General features: G+C 47.8%; 1 protein-coding gene across 1 annotated transcript in view; it reads left to right on the top strand.

The window, feature by feature from the left end:
* The window catches only part of Vps35l (VPS35 endosomal protein sorting factor like), a 110484-nt gene that overhangs the window by 11904 nt on the left and 80500 nt on the right, over positions 1–18080 (top strand). Inside the window, exons 8-11 of the mRNA XM_087908529.1 lie at positions 6458–6542; positions 11371–11430; positions 16789–16885; positions 17673–17720. Coding sequence (XP_087764655.1) covers positions 6458–6542; positions 11371–11430; positions 16789–16885; positions 17673–17720 — 290 coding nt within the window. The remainder of the gene's footprint in view (positions 1–6457; positions 6543–11370; positions 11431–16788; positions 16886–17672; positions 17721–18080) is intronic.

Below are 18080 nucleotides of genomic sequence, written 5' to 3'. Positions count from 1 at the left end.
TGTACAAAAATTAAGAAAAATGACAGAAGTGCTCAGGTCATGGTCAAAGAGAGAATTCACGTGCATCACGTTACTTTTTTGGAGCAGCATATCTGAAACAGCCATTTTAACCGGGGGTGGGGGGTGGGTGGTGGGTGGTGGGCAGCCGTCATTGTCACTTTGCATCATGGCAATGGGACATTTCTCTTTTCCCTGGGTTCTTATGAGAGAGGTTGGAGCTGGGGTGTGTGTGTGTACGTGGCTCTTGGAGTGTTTGAAGTTGAATCTGTGAGCAGCAGGGTGGTGTTCCTGGGGTCTCCTGACTCAAGGAGAGCTGGGTTATTTCTCTCGTGTCCTATTGTTTATAGAGTAAATACGCCCGGAGAAAGGGCCTCTCATGCTGCGTGCAAACTGAGGGCACCTTCAAGTTCAGATAGCTGCAGGTGTTTGCACTGCAGAGTGACCGCAGCCTGAAACTTGGGACTCCCTCAGAGGCCACTGGCTCAGGGAAGGAATCAAACAGTATCTGATTAACCCTTGCCTGTTGGATCCTAAAGTTCTATGTTGCAGGTTTGTGTTGCCGCTTGGTGACTGTCAATGGAGTCGGACCTTGGTTCTGAGAGTGGAGTCCACATTCAGCTGGCTGGAGTGGACGGCAAAGTTTTCTGGTGAACTCAGAGGAAGCTAGAGGGACACCCAGAAGGAATAAGGAGGGGCTTAAAGACATGCTCTCACCTTTTCCATCTGGGAAGGTGGGGAAGAGGGTCAGGTGATTGTTTCTCTGTTGCCCTGTAGATCTATCAGGTTTTATTATTCCCAAATATTTAATTCCCTAGCTTTATTGTTTTAAGTAAAACAATAAAAGAAGCCACAATACTTCTACATACTTTTGGAGGTGGCTATACATAGGGAAAGAAGCAAGGTCCCCTTGTTTGCTCTGTAACTTGCTTTTTTGGGGGGTGGGGAGGAGAGCACTTGTCTAGCTGGGGAACCTAGACTCTGTCCCAGGACTGAAATCCCCCAGCAAGGTAATTTTCAGCGCAAACTTATTGCATATTTAAGCCTAGAATTCAATGACTTTGAGCCTGTCATGGTGGTGCACATGTCTAATCCCAGAAATGGAGAGACTGGGTAGCTAATTCGATGTTACCCTGGGCTACATCTCAAGACACTATCTCCTCAAAGAGAAGAAATACAGGACTGAAGAGATGGTTCAGACGTTAAAAGCACTGACTGCTCTTCCAGAGGTCCTGAGTTCGATTCCCAGCAACCACATGGTGGCTCCCAGCCTTCTATAATGAGGTCCGGTGCCCTCTTCTGGCACACAGGCAGGACACTGTGTATATAATAAATAAATCTTTAAAAAAAGAAATACAGTGACTTTTAGTACATTTATAACTGTATAAGTATCCCACACAAACCAGTTTTAGAACATCTTCATCGCCCTAACTCCCTCCAACCTGTCAGCAATCAGACCCCACCGTACTCCTCCCAGAGTATCACAGCCTGTCTTCTGCTGCACACATGCCACCCCGGGCATGCCACAGGAGGGACTCGTTCTGTCCAGCATCTTTTGCATCTGGCTTCTCTCACTTCGTTGAGCATTTCTGCGTTTCATCTGTGTTGTATTGTATGCTGATGCCACTTTCCTACGAATAGAATGCCGTGGCACGTGTAGCCGCAGTTTGCGTACCTGTGTTTGGTTGATGATGCCCTTTGGTTCCACCCTCTGCATGTTGCATATAAGTCTGTGGATTTAATATTATCTTCTTGTCTTCTGGGTGGATTCCTGGGGGTGGCCCTGCTGAGGTCGGTGTTGAGTTTCTGTTTCAATTGTTTAGAAACTACCAAACTGCTTTTGAAAATGGCGGTCCCGTTACGTTCCCACCCTCCATAGTCCTCCACGCCGCCTAGTCCACTGTGCATGTGCTGGTGTGTGTGCATTAGCTCATGTATGGAGGTCAGAGGACAGCCTTGGGTGTCAGCCCTCACTTTCCACTTGGTTTTTGATAAGGTCTCTTACTGTACTGGGTTCTGTATGCTGGGCTTGCTGGCCCATGCTCTGGGGATTCCTTCTTTGCCTACAGTCTCGCTGCGGGAGCCCTCAACTTTAGGGGTTTTGAGCTCAGGCTTTATCCACTGAGATACCTCTGAACAAACAGCTAGTATTATACCGTGTTGAAAATAAAGCAGAACACCCAGCGTCACGTCAGTGGTTTTCTAGTCATGTTGATGAGTTTGACTGCAGGAACCCCGGCCTCAGTTACACGGTGGCCATCAGCCAGTGACAAGCAGTGTGTCTCAACTGTTGTGTGAGACCCTCACGTCCAAGCTGCACCCGGTCTGCTTCATTAGCTTCTCAGTGGAGGAGGTGTGCTTATATCACTGAGTGTGTGGTAGAGAGCCCTTGTTAGAAATACTGCTTCTTTGGTGTGTTTGCTGGAGAATCTGTCTGTGTGTGTGTGTGTGTGTGTGTGTGTGTGTGTTGTATCCACGTGTATGGGGTACGTTTGAGTACATGTGGAGCCCCAGAGGTTAATGTTGGTTAGGTATCTTCCTCAGTTGCTTTCCCCCTTATTTTGGGAGACGGAGTCTCTCACTGAACACTTATCTCTCATTTTTAGCCTCTGGCTGGCTAGCAGGCTCTGCCCCCCAGCGCTGGGTTGCTGGCACGTGCCCCCAAGCCTGCCTTTTACAGGAGCTCTGGAATCCAAGCTTAGTCCTCATGCTTGCATGCCAAGTATTCTGCTCACTGATCATCTCCTAGCAGCTCCCTGGAGATTTTGTATTTTTAAAAAATTATTTAATTTTTTAATAATTATTTAATATTATTATTATTATTTAATTAATTATTTAATATTGCCGGGTGGCGGTAGCATATGCCTTTAATCCCAGCAATTTGGAGGCTGGAGTTCAGGGCCAGCCTGGTCTACAGAGCGAGTGCCAGGACTGCAAGGACTATACAAAAAAAAAACCAAAAAGAAAAGAAACAAAACAAAACAAACAAAAACCCCCAAAGATTTCTTTTCTTTTATTATATTATTTCCCCCTTCCCTTTCTTCCTTCTAGAGCCTCCCATATATCCCTTCTTGCTCCTTTTTAAATTTATGGCCCCTTTTTTCATTCATTGTTGTTATATGCATATATGTATGTGTAGACATATTCTAAATATAATCTGCTCAGTCTGTGTAATGTCACCTCTATGTAGTGGCTAGCCAATTGCTGTGTCTTCCCTGGGCAAGACTGTCTCTCCCTCTCTCAGCCTTCCTTGTGTTTCTCTGTGTAGGGCTGAGGCCCCGTGAGCTTCTCGTCCCGTTAGCATGTCTGTTGTCCTAGCTCAGCTCATGGTCAGGCCCCGTGAGCTTCTCGTCCCGTTAGCATGTCTGCTGTCCTAGTTCAGCTCATGGTCAGGCAGTCATGCTCGCGAGACTCTCTTGGTGTCTCTTGAGATTCTGCATTCCCAACCCTTCCCAGAGCACCCGGTCTTACCAGAAAAGTCGTAGGAAGTGGTACCGTGACCTTTAAAACCACAATATCTTTAAAATGCTGTTTTATAAGGTAATTTTATTTTAAAAGGTTATTGTGACTTTAACCTTAGATTTAAAAAGAATTCTGGTTCTTGTCATCCTTCCTAAAACACATGTTCTGTGAAAGCCCCTCGGTAGGGAGTCAGCACACATCTGTCTTGGATGTCCCAGCTGGGCTGAATTTGGAGTCTTCTCTTGGACTTCTCTATTTTGCCTAAGCCACAGACAGGAGGCACCCAGCACGGCAGTGATGGAGGAGGTGGGGATGTCACAGTTCCTAGGAACCATGGGGTGTGGACTGTAAACAATCTCTAGGATTTGGGGTTGTTTGGGTTTGGATTCCCCCCACCCTTTTGAGCCCTATAATCTCCAGGAGTGCTTGTTTAAGTTGGGAACTTAAATGGCTGTGAAGATCACAAAGACAGCAGGAGCTGGAATCCCGTGTGCGTCCAGATGCCACCCTGGTGTCAGGATCCTTGTTTCAGCAGCTCACATCTTCCTGCCCTTGAACATCTGGGCCGTGAGAAGGTTTCCACAGATGTGACACGTTGCCTATGTGCAGGCGTGTTATGTAGAGGAGAAACTTGGAGAGTTTTACAGTTTAGATGCTGGAGGAAGGAGCAAGAGTGGAAACACATGCCCAGGGGACTCAGCTTGCTGGCTATGTCCCGACCACCACTTGCATGCCCTGCTCGTCAGAAATGCGTGTTCATGGATCTTTCCTTAATGTCCAGTTTATTTATTATTTATGAGTATGTGAAAAGTGTGGACATTTGTGCAGGCATGGACATATATACATAGAAGCTTCAGGAGGACTCCAGGTGTCTTACTCTGTTGTTGTTTGTCTTACTATTCTTATATTTTCAAGACAGGGTTTCTTATCTAGCCCTGGCTGTCTTAGAACTCATTTTATAGACCAGGCTGGCCTTGAACTCAGAGATTCACCTGCCTCTGCCAGTGCTGGGGTTAAAGACTTGGGCCACCACTCCCAGCTTTCTATCTTATTTATAGTTTTAGGGGTCTCTCACTGAACCTGAAGCTCACAGTTTTAACTAAACTGGCTGTCAGTGAGCTGGCAGAATCTGTCTGTCAGCTGGGGCTATAGACATGGGTGACCATGCCTGATCTTCTCTGTGGATCTGAGAGGTTTGTGTTCAGGGTCTTAGGCTTGGGCAGCAAGCCCATTACCACTGCCATCTCTTGAGGCCCTGCATTATTTGTTTTTAGGTGTTGGTTTTTTTTTTTTTTTTTTTTTTTTTTTCTGTCTGAGGATCCACCAGAGGGATAATAAGACACAGGAAAGCTCTTGGCTTTCCTACATTGGCTTTGAATTTATAGCAACTTGAGGGCATTACATCTAATTCTTTTAAGGAGGAAGACCAGCTCCAGGAGATCTGATATCCTAACTGGCCTCCATAGGCAGTTGCACACATGCGGTATGTGCGCATACACACCCAATAAGATTAAAAAGGGAACCAGAGAGATGGCTCACTGGTTAAGAGCGCTGGCTGCTGTTTTAGGGGACCTAAGTTTGGTTCTCAGGACTCATGTCAGGCAGTTCACACCTGTATCTTCACTTCCAGAGGATCCATCACGCTCTTCTGGCCTCTGTGGGATCTGTTCACGTGTGGCGTGCCCTCACACAGATGCGCACATAAAATAAAGAGAAAGCCTTTTCTAGCTTTAAAGGATGTTTTATCTCGGTCCTATGGTGGTCCTGTGGCTCCAGTCGTCTCGAGCGTCCTGAACATGTCAGTGATGCTGTGACCTACAGGAGGATGGGGATTATGTGGCGCCTGCTGAACTGAGATGCAGCCAGCATCGATAGTCAGAATACCAGAGAAACACAGTCTCTGGAGGTTCGCCGTGGTCCCTTTATGAAAAGTTCAAGTAGAATATGTGTGTAAGAATCACTGACATGATTTTAGGGGGTCACGGGGACTTGTTTGTGAGACCATTTCAAGAGACCATGTGAGAATCCCTCCCATGGTGACATAAGCCCTAGGAAGCAAGGCTGGAAAGTTAGTATAGGGATTGGTCATTTGAGAGGGCGTGGCAGGACGGAGAGATGAAGCCTGGTCCTGGTTCAGCAGATAAGGAGGATCCTCCCAGAAAAGTCTTCCTCAGTCTTGCACCTGTGGCTTTCTCAGAGCCAAGCTTTCCAGAACATTCTATCAGAGGCTCTGTAAGCATTCTGTTTCCTTATGTCAAAAGCAATGGTACGTCTGGGGGATGGTTCACAGGGCAAAAGCACTTGCCATGCAGATGAGAGGACTTGAGTCCCCAGCACCCATGAAAAAAGCTGGGCATTGGCAGGACTTGCCTGTAACGCTAGCACTGAGGGGTAGAGACTGGCAGAGTCTAGGAGATCACTGGACAGCAAGCCAGCCCAGCTGAAACCAATAGCTTCTGGCTCAGTGGGAGACCCTGCCTCAAGGGAATAATGTGGAGAGCAATAGAGAAAGACACTTGACATCTTCCTTAGACTTCCATATGCACACATGGATGTATGTCTGCATGTACACATGCATACCACACCCAAAGAAGTACAGGTGCGGCTGGAGAGATGGCTCAGCATTTATGGGCATTGGCTTCTCTTCCAGAGAATGGGGCTTTGATTTCCAGTATCTGCATGGTGGTTCACAACCATCTGTAACGCCAATTCTAGGGAATCTGACACCCCTCTTGGCACCCAGGAAAACGCATGGTGCATATGCACACATGCAGGCCAAATACCCATACACATAAAATCTAATAAATAAATAAAGGAAGAGAAGCATGATGGTTTTTCTTAATGATATCCCAACTCCCACTGGGAGAGGCTCCCACAGGATTTGGCATGTGTCAGTGTGTTTTCTTGTTTATAGAGGTCATTAGTTTTCCATACCTAGAGGTTCTCTCCCAAGCCAAGCACACCAGAGTGAATGACCTCTCCTGTTCTCTCTCTCTAGTGTTCAAAGCTGCTGTCAGACACGAGTGTTATTCAGTTCTATCCAAGCAAATTTGTCCTTATCACTGACATCCTTGATACGTTTGGTAAGTACCGGAGCTGTCATGTATCTTGGAAATATGTTTGTTTTGTCTGAAAGTGGCAGTAAGTGGTGCTTAGGTTGGGTTCTGCTGGGGCTGTAGTAGGCTGGTAAGTCATGAGGGAGAGTGGACTACTCTGTGATATTTTTCTCCTGTTTTTTAAGGTCAGGTCTAAAGGTTTTTTATATAAAATAGCATGATATTGATATATATATATATATATATATATTTAAGTATCAGGTTCCATTTTTATTTTGATTGACACATGGTAGTTATCTGTATTTAAAGGGCACAGTGTGGCACTTCAGCACAGGGGTACCGTGTGTGATAATCAGGGTCGTTTGGCATGTATGTCCATTGCCTCAGACATCGGTCACTTCCTTTTGTGAACACTCACAATGCTCTGTGTTAGCAATCTGAAATATTTAGTTAATTGCCAGGTAATTTGTGTCCTGTATGTTAGAAATCATTCCTCCCAGCCTATTGCACTGAGCACTCTGTACTAAAACCAGAATGTTCTCTTTCCTAATCTTCACATTGGCCAGTAAAGTGATCGATGATGTAGGCAGGTCAGCAGAACATGTCCTGGCTACGCTCAGGTCCGATGCCCCCTTGAGGGCCCCTGAACTTACGTGGATAGGAACTGCGTGTTCATCAGGAGTCTGTTACCGTAGCCAGGTGCTTAGGGCAGTCAGCTGCTGAGGAACAGAGGGGTATTTGGGCTTCACAGTTTCAGAGTTTCCACTTATGATCCGGGCCTGCAGCAAGGCAGCACATCTTGAGGACTGTGTGACAGGTTAGGCCTCTCAAGTCATGGCCAAGAAGCAGAAGGGCTGGAGCCTCTCACTGTCTTCAAGGGCACCTGCTCTAGGTGGCTTAAATACTTGCCACTAGGCTCCACCTCCTAAGGGGGCTTCACCTCCCAAGAACACTGTGGGAGCCCACACGATCCACGCATGGACAGACATTGAAGATCTGAACCCCAGCAGCAGCTCAGCCTGTCTTCACAGCCTCCCCCCGACCACACACACCCTGGAGTGTGTCTGTCTCAGGAACTGGCACTGCCATACAGCCGCTTTCCTCAGCTGGACCCCTCGCTATGTTCTTCTGCATGCGTCTCTGAAGCTCTCCCCAGCTGCAACAGTTCCTTCCGTCTTGCCTGGACGGCAGTAGTAGTGCCTCTGAGGTCTTCCTCTGTCGATTGTCGGGATCACCCTGGTCACATTCCTCATGCTGTAGACAGACATCTTCCACAGCTTAGTGCAAAGTTCTGGGGAAAGGAGCTACTCTGAAGGAAGGCCCAGGAGCCCATGGGCTTAGCACGCAGCAGTGAATGGTTGAGCTAAAACAGTTTCACTGAACCAGACCACAGTGCTCCAGGCTAGACCTGCAGTGTGGAGATGCCCAAAGGAACTCACAGATGCAGGTCAGATGGAGACATTCACCGGCTTACCAAAGAGGAGTCTGGGGGGGGCGCTGAAGAGATGGCTCAGTGGTTAAGAACATTGCCTGCTCTTCCAAAGGTCCTGAGTTCAATTCCCGGCAACCACATGGTGGCTCACAACCATCTGTAATGAGGTCTGGTGCCCTCTTTTGGTCTGCAGACAGAATATTGTATACATAATAAGTAAATAAATAAATATTAAAAAAAAGAGGGGTCCATGGGCTTACAGCACATCAGGTCTTGCCTGTAATCCTTAAAGATCCAATGTGTAAGAAAACAACATCAGCCAGATAGCAAGTCTGTCCAGAAAATCAGTGACCTGAATCCTCTCTAAAGTAGGTCCCTAATCTTCCAGCCTTCTGAGAACCAGGAGCGACTTCTGCTGGATCTAGGGACTCAGTGTCGTGGAGATTTTGTGTTTTTTAGGTCCTTTCTGTTGGGGTGACTTCATCCTCAAGATTCCCACAGTGTTCTGTGTGCCCACCAGCTTTACTGCTGGTGGATGCCGAGTCAGGAAAGAACTGTTTTGTCCAAGCAGCCCAACAAAGGTCTTTGAATTCTACCTCACTGGCCTGGCTGGGTCACCCCATGATATCTGGCAATGGGTCAGTCACCCACAAACGTGTGCTGCTGTTGCCCAAAGAAAGAGGAATGGGCTCTGGTCACGCTTGGTGCTTAGAAGCCTCCACAGATGTAGGTTGGCTACTGGCCACTTCTTCAGAGTCACGTGTTTTCATTCCGCTTTCTACCTGTGGATGGTGCATAGGAGACACCCTCAGACTTTCTGGAGAGAACCACCTGAATGGGTGTGGAAGGAGCCCAGAGCAGTTGTCCTCTCCTAAGAGCTACTTACTGGCGGGGCTGTGGTAAATAATTATGGGTAGGCCTGGAGTTCATGCTTGGAACGTGTTTACTGTCAACACCGTGGTTTTCTGTCTTGGTGTCTTTCGACGTGTCAGAAAGTGAGTCAGGAAAAGAGCTAAGGCTTGGGGGAGGCAGCTTAGAGAGGGAGAGCTTTGTGTGTAAACATGAGGACCTGGGTTCAGATCCTGGGAGTCCACATTAAAGATGGATGTAGCTAGCTGTGTGTGTTCCTGCAAACCCATTGCCGTGGGAGGCAGAGGCAGAAAGATCACCGGAGCGTGATGGCTTCCAGCCTAGCTTCAGGTTTGCTCAGAGTCCCCGACTGCAAAGAATAAAGGCAGACAGTGGTAGAGGGGAACCCCAAAATTCTTCCCTGGATATTTGTGCATGGATATATAATGCATTCAGGTGTCACACATGCACACACATATGTGCTCTCACACACACATGCATATGCATATAAAATGAGCTCAATCTAAGATTATTATTTCTCGAAGCAGTTCCAGTACCTGAACAAAAGAGAAACGTCAGAGTGAGGTTGGAATATTAAAAGCGGTTGTATTTTCTGAAGGCTGGTTCTGAGAGGAGCAAGCTTTTGTGTAGGGAGTAAAGGAGTTTGTACTGGTCTGTTCCTCAGAGTGTGCAGGGACAAATGGTGCTTCTGTCCAGTGTGACCTGATAGCGTCCCTGTGTCAGGGAGATGTCTCTCTCTTCACCTGTGTGGCCCTGGATTATGAAGCATGGAAAGAAACAGGGTGGGGTGGGGGATGGGGGGCACGGGCATTGGAACCCATTTGCTGAGCCTTCCAGAGCTTGCAGTGTGTGTGTTGGGGGCAGGTGTGTTGGGGGTTGCGAGTTCCAAGCCAGGTTTCTCACCTGGGCTGTACACTGGCATCCCCAGGCTCTCACGGTTACTCCCATTTCTGTGGGAGCCTCTGGGGGTGGATGGAGACATCATATTGGATGGGGATCTTCAGGAGCCCCGGGAGCTCTATCTCTATGCTGGGTCTGAGAAGTACCAGTTTAGGGGACATGGGTCATTGGTCACCATTTCAAGATATTCTGTCCGTTAGTGTCTCATGTATAAGTGCATGTATAAGGATTTCTTAGTGATGTGGTTCAAAGTCCACATTCTAGTCACATTCCCTAAATCTTTGTCTCCTGAAACTCTGAGATGGAGCCAGGCCTGTGCATTCCCAGGGGCTTCAGGCATGTAGTTAGTCTGCTTTGAGAAGCTCCTGGATGGGACCTCAGAGCCTGGCTGCAGCCTCCTCTGCACCCTGACACTGTCATTTCTAAACAGCATCACTGGGCCACATGTCCTCCCTCCAGATAGGATGCTGGAACTCTCCCATCTTTTTCCATGTACAAACAAAGTCTGTTCTCCTCCACCACCCTGAATAAGGGGATCACGAAAAAAGAAAAGACTTTTAAACTGGAGGTGACTTGGGAGCGCTGTGACTTGTGCTTCACGAATGTCATTAGCGTTTTCCTCAATAACATGCACAGGATAAATAAAGCTGCGTCAGCTTTGGCGTCTAGCCTACCCTCCTAGCTTTGAAAACTCGAGTATTTCTTTATTTCTTCATTTCATTCCTAAGAGAAGCTCTCATGTAGTCCAGGCTGACCTCAGACTCACTCCATAGCCAGTGACCTTGAACTTCTGATCCTCCTTCCTCCTCCCAAGTACTGAGACTGCAGGTATGTGGCACCATGCCCAGTTTATGATGTGCTGGGGACTTGAACTCAGGGCTAGGGAAGACTCTGGTTACTGGTGTCCTACAGTGGCAAAGTCAAGTAAGTTGATATAAAACCTAAAATGTCCATCCTGAGTACCACTACACACTGGCCAAGTACTGGAGGTACCCAGAATCAAAATGGGAGAGCATCTGCTGCAAAGAACCTCAGGTTCTGATGCTTCCAGGCACTGGGCTGATGCACTGAGCAGGAGGGGCAGGGTGGGCTAATGGCTGCTCAGAAGTGCAGTATGCATTGTCTCCAGCAGTGTGGTAGCTGCGGTGCCAAGGGCACATTTCAGACAATCTCGAGTGAAGAAGCCAATCTTTCACATGAATCCACTGAATTTGCCTAGAATAATTAAGTTAAAAAAATACTACAGAGTTTTATGGCCCTCAAGGTGTGGGTCCAAAATACGTTCCCTGATCTCGTTGACTGCAATCTGGCCACAGGCCGCTAATTTGCATCTGATGCCTAAAGCAGGCATGGGTGGAGCTAGAGTCCAGTATAGAGAACTTTCTGTTGAGTGTGTGAGGACACCTGGGCTGCTTTCCAGATTTTTTTCCTCTTCTAACTAAACGAACAAACAAACAAACAATCAAAACAAAACAAAAACAAAAACATTTTAAAGCACAGGGCTAAAGATATGTGCTGCCACTAGGTGGCAGTATACCCTCATGAGCTAATGCCTGCTGCCAGGCTCCATTTTCAGGTCCCTAATTAGCAACACTTATTTAGTGTTTGCTCCTGTGGTGTGTGATGTCAATACCATATGTCTTTTTCTCCTAGGAAAGCTGGTCTATGAGCGCATCTACTCAATGTGTGTGGACAGCCGAAGCGCCTTGCCAGGTAATGCTACGCTTCCTGGGTTCCGGGCACCAATCTGCCCTGAATCACAATTAGACGATTTTAATCAAGTCAGGATTTATTGAAAACGGATAAGGTTTTTAATTTTGGTGTGTTGAAAGAACCATGTTTGAGGTCTCATTGTCTCGGCCCTCCAAAGCCATCAGAAGGCTTGCCAAGAGGCGAGTCATTAGAGATGCAGAGTGGCGAGGGGTGGGATTAGATCTGCGCCACCAGCTTCTCGTCTTCCGTTGCTCAACACCATGCCCCCGTCTCCTGCGTGCCTTTCTTTCCAAGAAGTAAATTGCTTAAATAAAAAACTGTGTATGAACGAAAGAATGTCAAATAAATCAATAGCAGCAGCTGCCTGACTCCTCAGTCTGTATATAAATGACGTTGACGTTAAATTTATAGCCAATCAATTGTAGATTCCCAGGAGGTTCTCCCGGGACAGGTGGATGGGGGACTTCTGTTGTCACGTGAGCGACTGCGAGGATGTGTTCAGACGCGCAGACGCGGCGTCTTCAGCTGCAGCTTCCCTCTTCCCTCTTTGGCTCCCAAGCTTTGCTGCAGGAAACCTGCCCTTCACACCAGCTGGAGCAGCGGCTTGGGCTCTCGTCTCAGCTCTCCCTGCTCCTGGCAGTGGTTCTTGCCGGGGTCAGGACACAGCAGTAGTGATAGTAACCCATAATTTGACCTATACCCTTCCTTCTTCTCTTCCCCACTCCCTTTTTTCATCCCTCCTTCTCTTTTCTCTCCCTGACCCTCTTTTTTTGTCCATCCATCCAAATAGAGTTCATCTACCTTCCCACCTATCCTGTATTCATCACCTATCCCCTGCCCATCCATTTACCTGCCCTTCTGATCCTCCTCCACTTCCATCTATCTATCCACTGATCACCCATCCATCTATCCATCCATCCATCCATCTATCTATCCATCTACCCACCCATCCATCCATCCATCCACCTGTCAATTTACCTACTGTCTTTCTTTTTTTTAAAAAAAATAATTTATTTAACTTCTTTTTTAAAAATTTTAATGATTTATTTATTTATTTTTATTTTATGTGCATTGGTGTGAAGGTGTCAGATCCCCTGGAACTGGATTTTCAGACAGTTGTGAGCTGCCATGTGGGTGCTGGGAACTGAACCCGGGTCCTCTGGAAGAGCAGTCAGTGCTCTTAACTGCTGAGCCATTTCTCCCGCCCCTTTATTTAACTTTTTTATGTGCATTGGTGTGAAAGTGTCAGATCACCTGGAACTGGAGTTACAGATAGTTGTGAGCTGCCATGTGGGTGCTGGGAATTGAACCCAGGTCCTCTGGAAGAGTAGCCAAGTCCTCTTAACTGCTGAGCCATCTCTCTAGCCCGTCCCCCCTTCCACCATCTTCTTAAAACTCTTTCATGTGAACATTTCTCAGAAAGAAACACAGCTATGCACATCTTTAGGTCTACATGAGCCCTCAGGAGCTACCTGGTCTCATTGTAGAAGGGCAAGCCCATTTTGGCAGTCAGAGCTCTGCCTGCATTGTCTGGTCCAGTGGTCCCCAGCCCCTTGATGCTCTTGAGTGCTTGAGATGTGACTGGCAAACTGAAATGAGTTTTGAGTGTAAGAAGAAATAACAGTAGATAGCCCAGTGTGGAGGTACATGCCTGGAATCCAGCATGTACCAGCACTCAGGACACCGAGGCAGAAGGACTGTGAGTTCAAAGTTAGCCTGGGCTACATAAGTAAAATCCTGTCTCTAAACCCCAAGAGTTGAAGATATAGCTCAGTGGTAGCGTGCTCACCTAACATATACAAGACATCATCCTCAGCATTGCAGAAAGAGTTAGAAAGAAGGAAACGGCAAAAGACACTGGATTATAAAACTTAATGTATATAAAGGCCATGTAAGCCCCTGGTAGCTTTTTAGTCTGGTCCAGGTTAAGACGTCTCTCCAGATAAACGGGGCCCAGCCCATCTGTGCAGTCAGCTCCGCCTCTTTTACCCGCTGTGGCTCACGGGTATTTCTGTGGCTGGTGCTGCTCTCGGGCCCTCCCCTCACTGTAGTCAGGCTTTTAGTGGCTCCATCAGGTAAGTTTAGGAGCCTGGGAAGGAGCACAGAGACCAGCCCCACGGGAAGATTATCTCTGCTTTCCGAGGATCTGGGAAGTCCAAATTTACTTATTAAATGTATACTGACATTTGTCACTCACAGACACTTCCCTGTGTTGGGCATCAGCATCAAACCTCAGCTGACTGCCAGAATTAAACTTGGATGCTTTTTTTGGGGGGGTGGGGGGAGGCAACAATACGCATGTATTTCTGTGCACTACTTATGTGCTTGAAACCCTTGGGGCCCAAAGGAGGGCATGAGATTTCCTGGTGCTGGAGTCTTGGGTGGTTGTGAGCTACCTCATTGGGTGCTGGGAAACAATCTGGGTTCTTTTTGGAGCAGAGATACTCTTGACAGTCAAGCCGTCTCTCCAGCTCAGCTAGGAGTTTCTTAAAATCCTTTTTTAGGGGGGATTTGTAGAGATGGGTCAGCCGTCAAGAGCGCTCACTGAGGACTCTGATTTGTTTCCCAGCACCCCACATAGGGCGACTCACAACCTGATGTAACTAGTTCCAGGGCCTCTGATACTGACACCCTCTTTTGGCCTTCCTGGATGCATATGCATGTGTGCTTGCACGTGCACACGCACATACACTCTCACACACACATACACACAATACATTTAATTCCGCTTGCTTGGTGGTGGTGGTGGTAGTGGTTGTTTAGAGACAGGGTCTCCTGTAGCCCAGGCTTGCCTTAAATGCCCTCTAACAGAACTTCTAACCTTGAACTTCTGATTCTCCTGCTTCACCTCCGAAGTGCTGGGATCTCGGGTATGGCCATCACCTTTCTGCTTCTTACATAGGTTCATACACCGTCTCTTAAAAGCTTTGGAAGACGTCTGGCTAGTGATGGCGCCTATAGCCCTAGCACTCAAGGCTGAGGCAGGATCTAGGTTAGCCTGGGCTAAGATATCAAGACTTGTCTCAAAATAAACAAGTTTGTGTGGCCTGCCTGACCCCCACGGACATTCGGCTTTGTATCCACTGTAGTCATTTTCCCAAACACCACGTTAGAGTCAAGTAAGGAAAAATCACGAATGGGCCCTACCCAAACGCTCCCGGTGTAACATCGAAGGATGCTCTCCTTACCTGAGTATATCAGTTAGCAGTTTTAGCTCAAATAGTTTAATTGAGAGCAGTACAGATCAGGGTGTGTTTTGCTTTTGTTCTGAAGCAGGTCTTGCAGTATTGCTCAGGCTGGCCCAGGCTTTTGTTTTCTCGCAATTTATTTGGTCATTATTTTTTCTTTTCCCTTAAAATCTCTGCTTGGATGTTTTCCTCTTTCTCTGAGACCACGAACGAGGGAGGACAGACTTTGTCCGCCACTGTTGGCTCCTGGGGAATGACTCTTATCTGAAATTGGGAAGGAAGCTTTGAAGTTTCCTCCCCAGAATTCTGCCTGGAGACTTCTGTAGGAGGAGAGAGCTGGTGACGTTTGCACTCATTCTTTCCATTTGAATCAAGTCCCGCGGCTGCAGGAGCTAATTCCTGAGCTCTTTGCCCCCAGGAGTTCTAGCTGTGGTTCTGGAAAATTCCAGCGTCTTGTAGAGTTATGCCAAGTACACAGCAAGCCAGGCGTGGTGGCTCACCCTGTAGTCCCAGTACTGAGGAGGATCGTGGGTCTGGGCTAGCTTGGACTACAGGGTGAAACTGTCTCCATTTTAGAAAAGAAGAAGAGGAAAAGGAAAAGAGAGAGAGATAAGGAAAGAAAAAAGAAAGGACAAATGAAAAGGAGAAGTATGTGTTACTATGTGTGGTCCCCCTTCCACAGCCACACTTTTCTTTAAAATGGTTTTTCCACGTATTTATTATGTAGATGGGGAGTGTTAACTGCCAGTCACAGACTTAAAGGCAGGAAAAGTCTTGAGCATGGCAGGTAGCAGCTGAGGAATACAGAAGACAACCAGGGCAGACAGAATGAACGGCTGAAGAAAGGCTTTTGGGGGTGAGGAAACACACATAGAGCAGGCACACAGAGGAAAAGACTCTATGCAAAGCAGAGTGGGCCTCAGGAGGCCGAAGCCCAGGCTCTCCTTTAGGCCTTGACATTTAAAGTTCTTGACGGGTCTTCCTGTACTGATTTAGGGCCGGTCAGCTTGAAGAAAGCTATACAACTGTGTAAACGTGTCCTCTGGACACACTGAACTGGTCCCCCAGCAGGAATCCTACTGGCAGGAGAAGCCTTCAAGGCTTTTGTTTTCTGTTCTCAGGCTTTTGACTGGACGGTGAGGAAGGTCACCATCCTTGTTACCCAGTTAGACCCCTTTCCCTGTCTCTCTGTCTGCTGAGGAGGCTAAGTCCAGCCCCATACTCTACTAACATATGTGCAGGTTACAGGACAGCTTTGGGAGGCAGTTTTCTCCTTCCTCCGTGCAAGTCCCAGGCACCGAACTCAGGGCATCATGCTTGGCAGCAAGCGGCTTTTCCCACTGAGCCCTCTCACTGGCCCTCTCTCACTTCTTAATCCAGCAGGTGTATAAGGAAGCCATTCACTGAGTGGCTAAGGCATGCCGTGTCCTACACAGGAGACATCCCTGCCCTTGGCTGCCTTGTGGTTCTTGCCTCACCTCTCAGCAGCCCCAACTTCTGATTGTCCCCAGGGCTGATTTTGGCCATGCCAGGATCAGCAGAGGCCTGGGTCAATATGGCGGTGAGGGAGAACTAGACTACTTGGTCTCTGTCCTCCTGAAACATCTGCAAAAGTTCAGAGTCAGAAAATGAAATACTTAAAAAGAAAAAGTTAGGGGTGGTGCACAGTGACTGCTGTACACATCAAGGACCTCTGGTTCACTGATGTGTGGTGGCTGAGAATAAGGAGTCACGCTGCCCTGCCTTATATTCATGTTCTCATTGGCTTGCTGTGTGTCCTGAGCAAGTCACCGAGCTTCTCTGTGCCTCCAACTCTGGAGTGGATGGGGATGTACTGTGTGGGTCAGTGGGCTAGCTCACGTCGTCTCAAACTGACAAGACGCTGGCTCTTCCAAAGCGTGTGTGTGCAGTGGTGCCATTTCCGTCACTGTTTCCTAGTGAAGACAGGGGGGACTTCAACTCCTCACTCTCTGCCCGGGCCTTGTGGCAGCTCTAAAGATCCAGGAACAGGCCAGCTGTGGTTGGCCTACACCTTTCGCCCCAGTGCGTGAGGCAGGCAGATTTCCGTGAGTGCCAAGCCAGCCGGGTGACATTGTGAGACCCTGTCTCCAACAAAACAACCAAAACAACCCAGGGTTTGGGGACCAACACAGATGGTTTTGCATTGCAGATCACTTTTCCCCAGAGAATGTGAACGACACGGCCAAGGAAACATGCCTGAATTGGTTTTTCAAGATTGCTTCCATCCGGGAACTCATTCCAAGATTGTATCCTTTTCTTGACCTGTTTTAATGGCGGATGGGAAGAGTGGCGCTGGTATCAGCAGCCTGGGAATGGGCTGCCCAGAAGTCCCGGTGACACCTGGTTCTGTCGTGGTCAGTAGCTTCACTGAAGAGGGCCTTGCTTGGAATCCCGTTCGATCCTGATAGTCTTCTTGTTCGTTACTTTGAATACGATGCATGAATCAGGCTTTTGTTCTTTTGCACAACATTCCCGTGTTAACTCTGTTAAGAAGTCTCGTTTTAAAAAAACTGCGTGACTGATGTGTTTGTATACTTTCAGAGGCCAGAGGTATTGGTTCGCTTGGAGCTGAGTTTGCAGGTGGTTGTGAGTCACCCTGATGGTGCTGGGAATGAAGCTCAGGTCCTCAGGCTTGGTGGCCATCTGATGAGCCATCTCGAGGGCCCAGGTCTTGCTCTTCTTCACCAGGAACCCAGTACTGAAGCATGGGGACACTGACCTACACACACTGTATCTTCGTTATCTCAGGTCTATGCTCCCCATGGGGCTTTGATTGGAAGGCTTAAAACTTACTTTAAATCTCACCACAACCAGAAGCCAACAGGCAACATTTCCCCAAACTTAAATAAGTGAGGAGCTTGGAGAACCCTGCAGATAACTCAGCAGCTGCCTATTCAGTTCTCTCCATGGTCATGGCCATGATGTCCTTCTCTTGCCTAACTTACTGGTCTTTGTTTCCTTCTGGAATAGCCTTTGTCTGGCAGGAAACAGGCCATCCTGGACCATGTCTTCCTTAACAGAACGTTTCTGTAGTTACGTGGAAGCATCCATCCTGAAGTGTAACAAATTCCTCTCCAAAACGTAAGACCCTTCTTCATCTGGGGCTGTCGGATTTCTTGTGTCTTGTTCAAAGACACAAGCCCACGATAGCGGTGTGACAGTAGCAATTGTCATTGAGTTTGTAGCGTGTGATCCTGTGCTGATTACCCGTGTATTTTCCCACTTATCACATGGAAACTTAATGAAGTGGAGATGGCATTTTAATCCCTATATAATGAACAGAGAGGGAAAGTCAGGTGTGGGGAATGGGGCAGTGTGTAGCCTGCAGGTCAGTTCCCTGGGATCTGGCCATGGGTCTCCAGTAGGATCCTCAATCCCTTTTGCTGAGCACAGACCTACTGAGAAGTGTGGGCCCTGACTACGCACACAGCGCACACAGCA

Source organism: Myodes glareolus, chromosome 7 (genome assembly GCF_982192425.1).
Source record: "Myodes glareolus chromosome 7, mMyoGla1.1, whole genome shotgun sequence".
Taxonomy (NCBI): domain Eukaryota; kingdom Metazoa; phylum Chordata; class Mammalia; order Rodentia; family Cricetidae; genus Myodes; species Myodes glareolus.
This window is presented reverse-complemented; position numbering and strand designations above follow the sequence as displayed.